Source organism: Amblyomma americanum, chromosome 11 (genome assembly GCF_052857255.1).
Source record: "Amblyomma americanum isolate KBUSLIRL-KWMA chromosome 11, ASM5285725v1, whole genome shotgun sequence".
NCBI lineage: Eukaryota > Metazoa > Arthropoda > Arachnida > Ixodida > Ixodidae > Amblyomma > Amblyomma americanum.
The window spans coordinates 32,917,390-32,931,803 of NC_135507.1; the positions used below are offsets into that span (position 1 = coordinate 32,917,390).

General features: G+C 43.9%; 1 protein-coding gene across 1 annotated transcript in view; it reads left to right on the forward strand.

Moving 5' to 3' along the window:
* bt (projectin protein bent) overlaps positions 1-14,414 on the forward strand; it is a 206,807-nt gene that overhangs the window by 152,738 nt on the left and 39,655 nt on the right. The window contains exons 70-85 of the mRNA XM_077644518.1: positions 785-899; positions 1,489-1,624; positions 2,793-2,959; positions 3,511-3,792; positions 5,283-5,579; positions 6,390-6,689; positions 7,257-7,535; positions 8,670-8,969; positions 9,431-9,733; positions 10,358-10,636; positions 11,151-11,256; positions 11,692-11,897; positions 12,274-12,446; positions 13,084-13,213; positions 13,888-14,175; positions 14,245-14,352. Of these exons, the coding sequence (XP_077500644.1) occupies positions 785-899; positions 1,489-1,624; positions 2,793-2,959; positions 3,511-3,792; positions 5,283-5,579; positions 6,390-6,689; positions 7,257-7,535; positions 8,670-8,969; positions 9,431-9,733; positions 10,358-10,636; positions 11,151-11,256; positions 11,692-11,897; positions 12,274-12,446; positions 13,084-13,213; positions 13,888-14,175; positions 14,245-14,352 (3,469 nt within the window). The remainder of the gene's footprint in view (positions 1-784; positions 900-1,488; positions 1,625-2,792; positions 2,960-3,510; positions 3,793-5,282; positions 5,580-6,389; positions 6,690-7,256; positions 7,536-8,669; positions 8,970-9,430; positions 9,734-10,357; positions 10,637-11,150; positions 11,257-11,691; positions 11,898-12,273; positions 12,447-13,083; positions 13,214-13,887; positions 14,176-14,244; positions 14,353-14,414) is intronic.

Consider the following 14,414-nt stretch of genomic DNA (forward strand, 5'->3'; position numbering starts at 1 on the left):
AATTAAACTTGATATTATGTTGTTATTAGTGATTATACTTGGTCAAAACATGGTTCTGATGCACGGGAGCCTTTAACTAGATGTCTTTTGCATTTTTCATTTCTCTGCTGTAATGTGCCCAGCAGCTCTGAGGAATTGCGCATAGCTACAGAACGGAAAAAAAATTGAGAATGAGAATATAATCAGTTCCTATTTAGAACTGGCAATGAAACGTGGACATGAAGAAACTACAGGTTTCTTACACTACATGAAGAACATGGTTTTTTTGCCTAATGTAGCCAGTTTCACTGTGAAAGCATCACATACCTTACTGCTATCACTTTAAATTGAACTGCTGCTTCTGGCTTCAAGAAAAGGTGAATGCTTTTTGAGTTGGGATCCCTTATATGAGATAAAGAAAGGCAACTTCTACTGCGTCTCATAATATTCTGCAAAAGGCACAATACAATTCAGTTCTTCACAGCTGTGATGACTGTGTGCAAGCTGTGTGATAATTAACATAGCTCTAATCTTTTACATTTATACAGTGTGTGCTGGTTCTGTAGTTTTTCGTGCTCTGTGTTTTTTTCCTATAACTTAATTGAATCAATAATCATTTAGTTGTCTGAACATTTTAAGCTGATTGCAGTGGGGTTCATTACCATTTGGTATGCTTTTCTTTTAAAACAAATAGTGACCGTGATGCTCTACAGTCAGAGGAAGATTTTCATATCAAGTACCATATTCGAATACATACTGACTTGATGCTGGTGACTAAAGCTGTTGATCACCTCATGCCATCTAGGTGAAGGGATTGCAGCCTGGCAAGACGTACAAGTTCAGGGTCAGGGCTGCCAACCGCCAGGGAGAGTCTGAACCACTTGAAGCTGACAAGTCCATTGTTGCCAAGAATCCGTTCGGTAGGTCTTCACAATATCAGCTTTTCTGCAAGCCTCGTATCTGCTTTCTCATACACTGTAGTTGCTGATCGCATCATAAAATCTACTTTGCAGTTATAATATTAAAACAGTTCACGATTTAAATAACATGTTCATGTCTTTCTGTGTAGTTTTCATGTGCGCATCAACACAATTTAGCAAAAGCAGAAAATTGATGCATCATAATAGAAGAATGTTAGAAAGAAACTTCTGAAAACATGCATCCTGCTAAAACAGCTGTAGTTCAGGTTTTAATTGTCATATTGCCTCGTTAGAGTAGCAATATCTTAAGTTGTTGGCTACCTTTATGAACAAGGACAGCTTTGTTCCGTATGTATGTGCCTTATTATTTATGTTCTAATTTTTTGATCAATCACTTTCAAAAACTGTACGGGAAGGAGGTTTTGAAACTTACAAAAACATGGAATATAATTGGCAGGTTACTCATACTGCTGGTGCCTTCTGTTCTTTTAAATTTATTCGAGTCATGATTTGTTATAGCAAGAATTGAACCAGAGTTTCTAAATTCCATCACCTGAAGTGTATTACTGGTGCTTCGTCCATCTCTAAGATGAACCTGGCAGTCCTGGCAAGCCCGAGATCGAAGACTACGACAAGGACTTTGTGAAACTGAAGTGGACACCGCCCGAGAACGACGGAGGTTCACCCATCACAGGCTACGTCGTTGAAAAGAAGGACAAATACAAGTGAGCCTCAACTTTTGCTCCATCGTTGTTTGCCTGCATTGTATCTCTGTTGCAAGTGCAAGTATTGTGACTTCGATAGTCTAAAAGTCTCCTTGTGAAAGGTGTGAATATGCAGCAAAGCTATTCTTCGGCATGCTTCACATTTGAACATTTTGCTTTTGATTGATAGTAGACCAGACAAACTTGATAGCCTGCTTCCGAGCTGCATTGAACCATTGATAGCCCATTTTAGGAACTGTTTTAACTATGTAACCATGCAGATTGAATTTGGCTCGAGTCTGCAGGACACTACTCTACTTGGTGTTACGTATTTCTTACTCATTATTTCAGACCGCAGTGCTTTCGATGAACTTGCACGAAGCAGGGATGTTTATTTATAATCCTCTTCGTTTGCGGGATTGGCATATATACAAGATCAGGAACATTGCTTTTTCATGTCGTGTGACATATTGTCGAAGGTGGTTTGAAGCCACTTGGTTGCTGACATCGTACAGTGGCAGGAATTATGACCATCCTTGCAAGCAAGCTGATCGTGTCTTTTATGAGGCTGATTTTTCACCACGAGACATTTAATTAATCCCACTGGCTAATAGACAGATGCTTTCAGGTGCATCTAGTGATCTGTTTTGCTGCTGTTGCAGTAGTAGAACACGTGCAGGAAGCTTACTCTCTGTACCACTAAGAGCCACTAGTAAATGCCCTGCCACTGGCTCCTTTCTTCACATGGCATTGTCTCGTCACCTGCATGCAGTAGTCAGACGGTGTTAGCTACAAAAAAAAACTTTTGTTTCAACTTTGAAAGGTGGTCTGAACCGCTGTTAAGGCACTGATGTGAAGAAGAAGCTCACAATTTGTATGTCAGTCTGTTGGTGACAATTTTTACTGTTCTTTTTAAAATCATCTTTGAAATTATAAGGTGGATAATAAGCAGACATTGAAGCAATATACTAGCTGTGGTGTACACAACACAGAAAGTTTGGTTAGAGCTACTGGTTAGAGCTAAAATTACTGGTCAGAGAGTTTTCACCAGTTTGATCTGCGAGCAGTCAACAACCGTATAACAAAGCAGATAATTGGTTTCCAATTGCACTTTAACTGCAGATGCAGGAAAGTTCACCCCACCACTGACATGAGTGGCATCTGCATGTTGTTTCTTCCTTACGTTCAGCCCCGACTGGACACCAGTCTTGGAGGTGCCAGCAGACGAGACCAAGGCGAAGGTTGGCGATCTGGTGGAGGGCACCCCATATGAGTTCCGCATCAGGGCGGTCAACAAGGGTGGCCCAGGAGCGCCCAGCGAGTCCACCGGCCAGCACGTCGCCCGGCCCAAGAACAGTGAGTTGTCATGCTCGTGAAATGGTGCAGTTCGTTGATGCTTTACTTCTTCAACAATTTCTGGTATATGTTAGCTGTGGGACATCTGCGCGACAAAAAAATCTAAACAGTCACACAGCCAAGTCTGCATTAGCAGCTGCCAAAGTTGTTCGTCTAGCAGAGGCACTCAACTGGCATTCTACCTTCAGAAACTGCAGGCTGTGTTTGTTGCAGTAAACCTGATGAGTAGGTGATGAGTGATGATGAGTAGTGTAGACAGAGAATGTAGATATAACTTGCTGACCAGTTTGTGTCGGATGTATTGCCTTCGTCATTTTGTACTGCAGACACTTCACTTACTGCCTCGGAAGAATGATTCTTTTACTTAGATTGGAAAGCTGGCCTCAGCATGTCTGTTTGCTGAGTGTGTACGAGATGTTTAACTTTGCAGACTTTTACATTTTGAGGCTTTAGAGCATACACAGGAGTCTGCTTTATTATTTTGGGGGTAACTTTTTAGTTTCATTGTCGTGACATAGAGTAACAATGGCGTCAACTTTTTTTTATCACAGTGGCTCCAAGGATCGATCGCACTGCCCTGCATGACATCCGTATCAAGGTTGGCAAGAGCTTCGAGTTTGAAGTGCCGGTTCTTGGTGAGCCACCGCCAAACAAGAAGTGGGCCCTGGAGGGCAAGAGCATAGAGGACAACAAGCGCTGGACCATCTCGCACGAGCCTTACAAGACCAAGCTGGCCGTGCGCAATGCTGAGCGTGGCGACAGCGGTGTTCTCATTTTGACCGCAACCAACGTCAATGGCACAGACACCGCTAAGGTCAATGTCACGGTCCTAGGTAAGCGTCACACTTGCTGCACTGATTGCCATGTCCGCTGTGCTGAGCAGCTTTCTAAATTCAAAGGCTTGAAAGTTAGTTATTTTCAGGATTTTATTTATTTATTTATTTATTTATTCAAGTTACCCCTAAAGGCCCTCCAGAAGAGGGTATTACATAGGGGGGGGGGGGGGGTACAATCATAAGTAATCGCGATACATTTCAACAAGTAAGTGTAAAAAAAAAAAAACGCTAATTAAAACATAAGGCATCACACAAAGAAAAATTGAACACTAACAAAAACAGCAAACATTTACACATTTCCGTCACAGCGAAGAAGCTCTTGGAATTTTTTATTGTCAGTTTCTGTGGCGATGACTGATGGCAAACTATTCCATTCAGTGATAGTACGGGGAATAAATGAATTGGCATAAGACGATGAATGACAGTTTACGCGTTTAACTTTGAAAGAATGATCACGGCGTGGAAAGAGAGCATCAGGTGACTGAAACAAATCACGGCGAAGGGATGGGTGGTGATAAAGCTTATGGAAAAGGGTTAAGCGAGCAAGTTTACGGCGATATGACAAATCTTCCAGTTCGGCACGTTTTTTTAATGCTGAAAGGCTTGTGAAGGGTGAGTAGTCTGAAAATATGAAACGAACAGCACGGTTTTGCAAGGATTCAATGTTAGTGATAACGTAGGCTTGAATAGGGTCCCAAATGGCCGCAGCATATTCGATTTTAGGGCGTATTAGAGTTATATAAGCAAGCTTTTTAACGTGTATAGGGGCGTATCTGAGGTTACGTTTAAGAAAACCAAGTGAGCGGTTAGCAGATGCTAGGGTGAGGTCGATATGGTGATGCCATGTTAGGTCAAACTGAAGGTGTTCTTCCTCCAGCATGTCTTCAACTCTTGCTCATGTTTGAAGAGTAGCGTATTTCTGTAAAAAACTGTTACCTTGCGAACGCCTTTCATGTGATCTTGTTTAGTTTGAGGCCACGTTTGAAATGCTGATATCCCCGTTCTGCACCTCTGATGTTTCCCATCCCAACAAATCTCGCTAATTAGGTGCAGCACACGCAAGACAAAATTATGACACCACCCTCGCTACCACTTGTTAATCATTTTTTAACCATTACTATGTAGGTCACTCTCAGAAGCAGCATTCTCGATTCTGAAAAGCATTTTTATTTGCTCATAATTAAACGAGCTCGTCTGGTCTACCTTCGAGCCGACTCCAGTCCAGAAATTGACTGGATGGAAAATGTGCTCTGCACAGTAAATGTCGAGACCAACAAAGCATCCAAATGTAGCATTCATATTGGTGGCCGGAATTTTTTTTTATCATCATTACACACGCTTATGCTTCTTTACCCTTAGATTTGTTGGACTTATTTACTCGTTTTGCTCTTATTTTACTCAGTTCCAATGCTTCAAAGCAAAGCGAATTGTATGCAGTGCTCACAAAGTGTTTTTACAACACTAACCTGTAAACCTGTTTCCTGCAGATGTTCCACAGGCACCGCAGTTGATCAAGATTGACAAGATCACCAAGGACAACTGCGAGGTGTCCTGGAAGCCACCCAAGGATGATGGTGGCTGCGACATCCAGCACTATGTGGTGGAAAAGAAGGACCTGGACACCGGCATCTGGACGCCCGTTGCTGAAACCATGGGCACCACAGTGAAGGCCGAGCGGCTGGCCAACCAGCACCAGTATCACTTCAGGGTGAAGGCAGTGAACAAGGAAGGCGACTCCCCGTACGCCACCACCACGGACGCCATCACTGCCAAGAATCCATTTGGTGAGCAGCAAAATGACGGAAACAGCAGCAATCAGTTTGGAAGCTCTGTACGTTTCTCGAACAGTATGCTTATCAAATGGCCCATCATCACCATCGTCATCCTCAGCCCAGCGACGCCCACCCTAGGACGATTATCATCATCATCATCCCCAGTCCAGTTAAGCCCACTGCAGGGTGAAGGCCTCTACCACAGGTCTAGAATTAGCCCTAATTGTGCCCACTCTGGACACTCTGTCATTGCAAATGTCCTTTTAACCTTTCTGCCTGTCTCTCTGCATCCCCCTGCTATGTCTCCCTTGTTTTGAAATCCGCTCTGTTACCCTGAAGGGCCATACGTTATCTGTTGCCTGCATTAGATGTCAGGCCAATGAACTCTCTTAGATTTGAGCAAGGATGTTATTAACTCATGTCATTTCTAAAATCTGCGCTGTTCGTTTCCTGTTTCTAACATCACTCCTATCATTTTCCATTGATTTTCTTGCTACGCTGTCATCTCTACGTTAGCTTCGTTTAGGCTGCTTTTGTAGCTATGATTCATCTACTGAGCGCCCTGCCAATGCCTTTATGAGGAGCTTAGTGCTAATAGCAGCACCTAATACGAGTTTTTAAATAATAAGCATTGCAATATTTTTTGGCGTTTTCTTCTCTTCTCTTAGGGTTCCAGAGTTTGCCTTACTCACATTCATCCACCCATGCAAGACAACTTCTGTTATTTTTCATGTGTTACAAAAGGCAGTTTCAGAGGGTTTAGGTTCTGAATGTTAGCAGTGCTTGCATTCCCAGCTAACTAGGCATTCATTGTCGTTTCAGACCAACCCAATAAACCAACACCTCCCGAGGTCACCGACTGGGATGCCGACCATGTCGATCTGGAATGGCGCGCGCCACGCGACGGTGGCGCCCCCATCACGGGATATGTTGTGGAGAAGCGAAACAAGGGCAGTCCGCTGTGGGAGGAAGCTGCTCGCGTTCCCGGCGATGCCACCAAGGCTACCGTGCCTCATCTGAAGGAAGGCGAGGAATACGAATTCCGCATTGTCGCTATCAACAAGGCTGGACCCAGCGAGCCAAGTGACCCCTCACAGTCGGTGGTTTGCAAGCCACGCAAGTGTAAGTTGCTGGTGCTAAACATATGAGAAAAAGCAAATAACCTTTGAAAGCATGAAAAGCATGGGGAAATTTTTCATTTCTTTTTTTTTTTTTATTTGCTGCTAAGAGAAAGTAACTGAATAATCATTTTATATGGGCACTAAACATGAAGAAGCTGGGTAGGTAGAAGAGTTGAACAGCATGCCACTTTTGCCACTGTTTTTTATTCCAGTCTTTCGTATTCACCTTGTGGGGGCAATTTTATGCGCAGGGCAGTTATTGTGCTTACTCACATAAAGCCCTTTGTTGCTTCTCCCAGAAAATAAGAAAAAATTTGTGGGTGACACAGGATAATGTATCAGAAAAAGTGCATTATTATGCACTCAAGGAACGAGCATATAGTATATGCAGTGCATGTCAGACACGCACTGTGCATATATGCTGGTTCCTTGCGGTCCTGTTAGAATCGCTGAAGGTACACGAAGCCCCACACTCCCGTGTTCCCATTAACAACGATTAAGACAGTACAAGTGGAGCTGAAACTTATTTCACATTGCACGAACGCCCCTTCAACTCTTTGTTACGCAGTGGCTCCATCACTGGACAAGGCTGCCCTGAAGGATATCAAGGTGCGGGCAGGACGGCCCATCAACTTCACTGTGCCCATCAAGGGCGAGCCCGCCCCGACCGTCGAGTGGCAGATCCAGGACAAGCCAGTGCACGATGCCCGCATCGAGGTCACCGGCACCGCCAGCCAGGCCATGCTGGACATTGCGTCCTCCGTGCGCTCTGACTCTGGCAAATACACGTTGGTCCTGGAGAACACTTATGGCAAGACGTCGGCCTCCGCTAAAGTGACTGTGCTCGGTGAGCAGGGAATACTGGGCCAGCTTGCTCTTTGTTGTATTTGCTTGTTTATACCACATTTGCATTGTAATATCCCAGTGCTAGAATACTGGAAAAGCAGTTTGAGCAATTGAACTGAACGTAATCATGCTGAAAGTGGTCTACACCACGCTGTCTGACTGCTAGAGGGAATGAAGTTGATCGAATGAACACCATTTTCATCTACCTCATAGTGCTCTGTCATCTAACAAAGACTTCATTAAATTTTTGTAACCAGCGGCTACGTTTTTATGGAGGCAAAATGCTAAGGCGCCCGTGTGCTGTGTGATGTCAGTGCATGTGAAAGATCCCCAGGTGGTCGAAATTATACCGGAGCCCTCCACTACGGCCCCTCTTTCTTCCTATCTTCTTTCACTCCCTCTCTTGTCCCTTCCCTTACGGCGCCCTGTTCAGGTGTTGGGGGGGTTCAGGTGTCCGCCGATATATGAGACAGATACTGCGATATATGAGACAGATACTGCGCCATTTCCTTTCCCCAAAAACCAATTATTATTATTAATACTCATTGTTCTCATCTTTAGACTGAGTGGGGAGTACACTTACTACAAGCGAGAAGTGACAAGTGAGATGTGACTTGTACTTGTGGGAATAATTCAGATGCAAGCATGGCTATGCATTTTTGATTGACTGTGTCATGCAGCACCGATGCGCATCTGTTGATAAATATTCACTTCGCAAGAGCCGTTATGTAGTCGCATAGAGCATTCTTGTTGTTAAGTATTTAAGTACTCGTTTTAAAGTAGAAAGAATGTGTTCTGTTCACTGAGTTTGCATTAGGTGTCAGTCTCGTAGCACATGCATTGGAAAGTCAGCGGGGCTTGGACAGTGTATTGCTTGAGGTTCTCTGCATAATGTTTTGTGCAGCTAACCAGTTTTATTCTATATGAAGGCTTGTTTCTGTCAGGTGATCCAGTGTGTACAGCTTAGGAGTATTTGTGCTGTTCTTAATACCTTTATAAGGCTTTGACAAGCCTTGTAAGTTCCTGCTACTAAGAAAACTGTTGAGCGTAGGTTGTCCCAACACAGCCAGCAGCAAAACATATGAGCAAAAAGAGAAACGAGTTCTTCATGTGCTCAAACTTTCCTCACTTTCAGACCGCCCGTCACCTCCACAAGGGCCACTGGGCATTGGAGAAGTGACCAAGAACTCGGCCACCATCACGTGGAAGGCTCCTGAAGACGATGGTGGCACTCCCATCAGGCACTATATGATTGAAAAGATGGACACGTCTCGTGGCACCTGGGTGGAAGCTGGCACCACACCCAACCTGACATTTAAGGTGCCGAAACTGATTCACAAGAAGAGCTACCAGTTCCGCGTGAAGGCCGTCAACGAGATTGGCGAGTCGGAGCCACTTGAGAAGACCGAGCCCATCATTGCCAAGGATCAGTTCGGTAGGTGGAGCATGCCCTGTAGCATTTGATTACATAGTCACTGCATATTTTTTTTTTTTAATGAGCAATGTTTCTAAGCCTTATAGCTTACCAGAAGGCATTCTGTGTTCATTTAGTATTTCTTGTGTATTTGTGTGACACAGCTGTAGTGAGGCTGACCTTGCCAATGATGTTCATCTCTGTCTTTTATGAGAACAGCGCAAAATTCAACTATACTCTTATGTTACTCCCCACTCCCATTAGGTCTGTCTTTCTCTGTCTCTCACAAGTGAAATCTTCGCGACTGTCAGTCACCCAGCTTGTGTGTCTTGCACTGATAAACCTTAAATTCTGTCACAGACCATTGCTGGGCACAGTATACAAGCTTAGATGACAGAAACACTTGTTTGTGAATAACCCTTGATAATTTTAAGTGCAGCTGATCATGTCTCAACTGCGAATTTTTGTCCATGGCATTTCAGAGGCGTCAAGCCAGCCAGGCCGTCCCAAGATCACCGACTGGGATAAGGACCATGTCGACCTGGAATGGAAGCCTCCCGCCGATGACGGTGGCTGCCCCATCAAGAGCTACATCATCCAGAAGAAAGAGCGCGGCTCACCGCTCTGGACCAAGGCGAAGGAGGTTCCAGCATCGCAGACCAAGGCCACCGTGCCAGATCTCAGGGAGAACCAGGACTACGAGTTCAGGGTGATTGCAGTCAACGCTGGCGGCGAGAGTGAGCCTTCTGAGCCTTCGGATCTCGTCACATGCAAGCCTAGATTCCGTGAGTTTAACTAGTGTTTTATTTTGGGGAACTTGATGTCAGTGCTGTCATTACTTGCGTAAGGGACATTCTTTTTTTTTTCTGGAAATATTTACAATAAAAATTGAGGAGGCATTCATTGCGCAGGACGATATAAGAGCAAAAATTTACATTTCGATGCACACACAAAACAGTGGGTTTACACACTGCTCAACTGTATCTATTATTTAAGTAAATGTAATGATTTGTCAAATTTTGGCTTGAAATTTCCTTCCTTTTCAACCGGTAATATCCTTGACTATGCATGACTGGATTTGACTGAGAAAGCATTTTACGTTTTTCCATTCACTCCATAGAAAAAATTCCTGAATCATGGTTTAAATTAGAGTTGTGTGTTTGGTTTAGGGTAATGAAAAATCATTATGAGCGTGTTTAATCATACCCCCACTCTTCAGCTATACCTTACTTTCACTAATTTTTTCGTTTCTGAGCATCAACTGTGCTTTCCACGTCTGTTGCACTTTGCTTGCTTAGTGGAAGGTACTGACACAAGTAACATCAAGTTTTAAGCACTGATGCATGAAGTGGTAGTGAATCATGGCAGTGGCCAGTAGTTAACATGCGTTCACTACTATTGTCTACCAGTGGCGCCCAAGATTGTGAGCCCGATGAAAGAAGTCAAGGTCAAGATTGGCCAAACCTTGCACCTGGACATCAAGTTCATTGGCGCACCTCCTCCAACTGTTTCGTGGATGGTCGATGGCAAGCCCTTGGTCGCGGACGACCGTGTCACCATCTCCAACTTCGACGACTACACCATTATCAACACCGTTGACACAAAGAGGTCTGACGGTGGAGCCTACACACTGCACCTGAAGAATGACAGTGGCGAGGACAGCGGTACCTTGCCTGTCGTCATTCTGGGTAAGCCTATTTTAAATGTCTTCCTTATTTAAATGCAGCGACTATCATCAATAATAACGAGACTTGCTTTATATGACCAACGCGGCAGGCACTAGATATACTTTCTCAAGTGCCTCATAGTGACTATTGCAGAAAAACTGAACCTCAGTGCACAATAGTATTCAATTTGTTGAAATGCCCAAGAAATGTGAAGGCCATTTTTGTAAGTGAATCAGGTCTGTGACATATCCTGTAGCTTACAAACTGCAGTCAGTTTCTTTAATTTTTTTTCTTTTTTTATACATAGGCACATATTATTTGCTTGCTTTATTAAGTTTTAACTCAGATGGCCCCACTTAGCACCCTTGCTTTCCGTAACATTGAGTCTAAAACGACAAATCTGCTATTCTTTTAGGTTGTTTATATTCCTGCATTCATCGAGGCAACTTAATGATAATGGCCATGCAGCATTTGATGGAAATGTTAAAAGAATAAGATGCTGAGGAGTAACAATCAATATTTCATTACTTTACAGACAAGCCAAATCCTCCAGAAGGTCCTCTGAATGTCGACGAAGTTGACAAAGACCACGTGAAGCTTTCTTGGAAGCCACCTAAGGACACTGGAGGAAGCGATATCACGTGAGTTGTTCGTTGATTAAAAAGAATTAGACTCACTTTGTAAGATAGCTGGCATGCTGCTCTCATAGAACATTGTGCACGATAAATGCACAAATGCAAAAAAAGTTCAGTGGATGGTGGCGCAGATAATTATTCAATTACCATTCTGGCATTATCAAAATGTGTAGCTTTGCCAGAAGAGGGACCATTGGCTGTGAAACAAATTAGACCAGATCATGCATTTTAAATATTTGCCTGCTCTAGAAAAATAAGTGACATAGTTATAGAGATCGCAAATTAATTTTTGTTAATGTTTTGCAACAATGTTCTTGCAAGACCTTGTGAGAGGCACATTTCCTAATGATAACAAAGCAGTTTCTTTCTGCATGCTGCCGACGTACATTCAAGTCACACTGCTGCAATTCATTTTTTTTTTCTGTCTTTTTTTGCCTTCAGTGGTTACGTGATTGAGAAGCGTGACAAGACACACGGAGGCCAGTGGGTGCCTGCAGTTTCATTTGTGCCCCCAACCGCCACCGATGCCACTGTGCCAAAGCTCATCGAAGGAACTGCATATGAGTTCCGGGTGATGGCTGAAAATGCACAGGGCTTGTCTGAGCCACTCACAACAACTCGTCCAGTCACAGCCAAGAGCCCATACGGTAAGAGCTCTGTTGTGCTTCATTGCATCTGGCATCACTGTTCAGTGCATGTGAAAAGAGCCAACTTTTCTTGGGGATAGTTGTAGTGCCCAACTTCACAGTGTACTGATAACTGCAGTGCTTCGCTGCTGCATTGTTAAAGTGAAACAAAAGTCGTTACATGTTTCAGTATAGAAGGAAACGGAAGAAAGGGTACTGTGCATCAAACTGTATACATAATATTCTTTTCAACCGCAGAGCTAAAGTTTGGTTTGCATTCTTCTATGGACCAGTTTTAACTGACTAGTGTTCTAGGGTTACTTCTTTACACATTCTTTTGATATATCTTCAATATTCTTATGTTGTTTTGTTTTCTTGCTTCCAAACAACAATACAGGTACCCCAGGCAAGCCTGGCCAGCCTGAGGCAGTTGACCACGACCGTGACTTCATCAAAATCAAATGGGAGCCACCGCGTAATGATGGCGGGTCACCCATCACTGGCTATGACATTGAACGGAGAGACACCAAGTCTAACCGCTGGGTGCGCGTCAACAAGGAGCCTGTTCGAGTAAGTCAGCTGGCCTTATCTCTCGTCGCCAATGGCTCAGCTTCAGGCAACAGAGAATGTGGGACATGAGAATGTCTGTGCTTAGTCACACTAAGCCTATCTTTACCTAAATTGCCTGTTTGTGCTTAGCAATGAAGTTTTTTGAAGTCTGTTATTCATAAAGCTGATGTCATGAGGCTTCGCTCATTTTACAGCAGCAGTCATGTTGGAGACCTTGCAATGTGCAGCTTCAGACTAATGGTACACAAGCACAGTTGGGCTGAACTGCGTTATATGGATGCAGTACTTCGTGCCAAACCAAAGAAAGCTCTGCTTGATTTGGCACGAAGTAATTTCATCTTTGGTACATGCAAAAGTTGGCTGCTTTTGTGCACTGCTGCAGACTTGGCTTTGTAGAGCGACAGCACATTATAAATTAAAGATCTCCCGTTTGAGCCTAAACAATTTGTTTTTGGTTGGTTTCTCTGTTTAGTTTAGCTTGTTTGTATTTAGTTCCCAGGTTTACCAGTGCATTTTCACTTTGCCATATTGCTTGTGAAGGCAGCTGATTGTTCATTTGCAAAATGCACCAAGTGTTTTCATTACAAGTGATGGTTTGCACACTTTAGTAATTCGTTAACACTACGTTCTCTTTTAGACACCCGAGTATACGGACAAGGATGTGACGGACGGACATCAGTATGAGTACAGGGTGGTTGCAAAGAATGCAGCTGGCCCCAGTGAGCCAAGCATGGCTTCCAAGCCCATTGCAGCCAAGCCAATGAAAGGTGAGCGTTCTGAGTGGTGGCAGCGCTAGAGCTCTGTCACATGACTTGCTAATAACTCCAGGCCTCCATGTCTCCTTGAAGCGTGTGCTGAAAGACACTAAATTGCATTTTAAAGTAAGCAGAGCACATATATGTGCAAATAGCTGATGGCATGCAGAAAATTCCTGCTATGCTTTCTTTTATCATACTGGAACTTGCAGCATGTGTACCTGTTGTCTATGTGTTCTCTCAGCAGTTTTGAACTTGTTGCTGCTTGTGTTGTGTATGTGTCCTCTTAACAGTTTTGAACTTGTTGCTGCTTTTGTAATTTTAAAAGCCCAAAGGACACAATGGGTAATAAATAAGTAAAGGCGATGGCGAAATTATTTTTTCGCAGCACTTATTTCAGCTGAAACTTAATTTATCATATTTCATCCAAAAGCTGCAATAGGGCACATTGTCCAGAACAAGACTAGGCTAGAGCAACTTTATTTGAATTACTTGTATATTGTCAAGTTAATGAAGCACTACACATTAGCAACTTCTAGCAAATGCTGCAAACAATGTTGCTAGACCAGCAACTTATAACTGGCTGCCCTCATCTAAATTGTCTTGACAGATAAAGTTAATTTCCCCAGCACCTGAAAATACTCAATACATGCTGACACCTGCGCATCCTTCTTGTCCAATTGCAGAGAAGCCCAAGTTGCACCTGGATGGCCTGTACGGAAAAGGCATTCGCGTGCGCGCGGGCGACCCACTCAACATCAACATCCCGCTCACGGGTGCACCAGCTCCTGCCGTCACCTGGCTGATAAACGACAAGGAGATCCCGCCAACCAACCGCATCCGTACCGACACTGCGGATGAGGCCGTCAACCTCACCATACCAGTGTCGCAGAGAGGTGACACTGGAAAGTACACCATCAAGGCAAAGAACATGTATGGAGAGGATTCGGCCGACATTGATGTCCTTGTCTACGGTACGTAGTCTGGCAGCCCTAAAAGGCGGGATCGGTTTGCTCAAAGGCAGTGTTATTTGTCTCCCACAGATAAACCTGGACCACCTCAGGGACCACTTGAATACCCCGAGGTCACCAACTCGACAGTTGTGCTCAAGTGGAGGAAACCGGAAGATGACGGCGGAGCTGAAATCACTGGTACGATTGCTGCTTTGTCATATTGTATGCCTGATATTGGCTTGTAGCTCTCCAGTCTCATT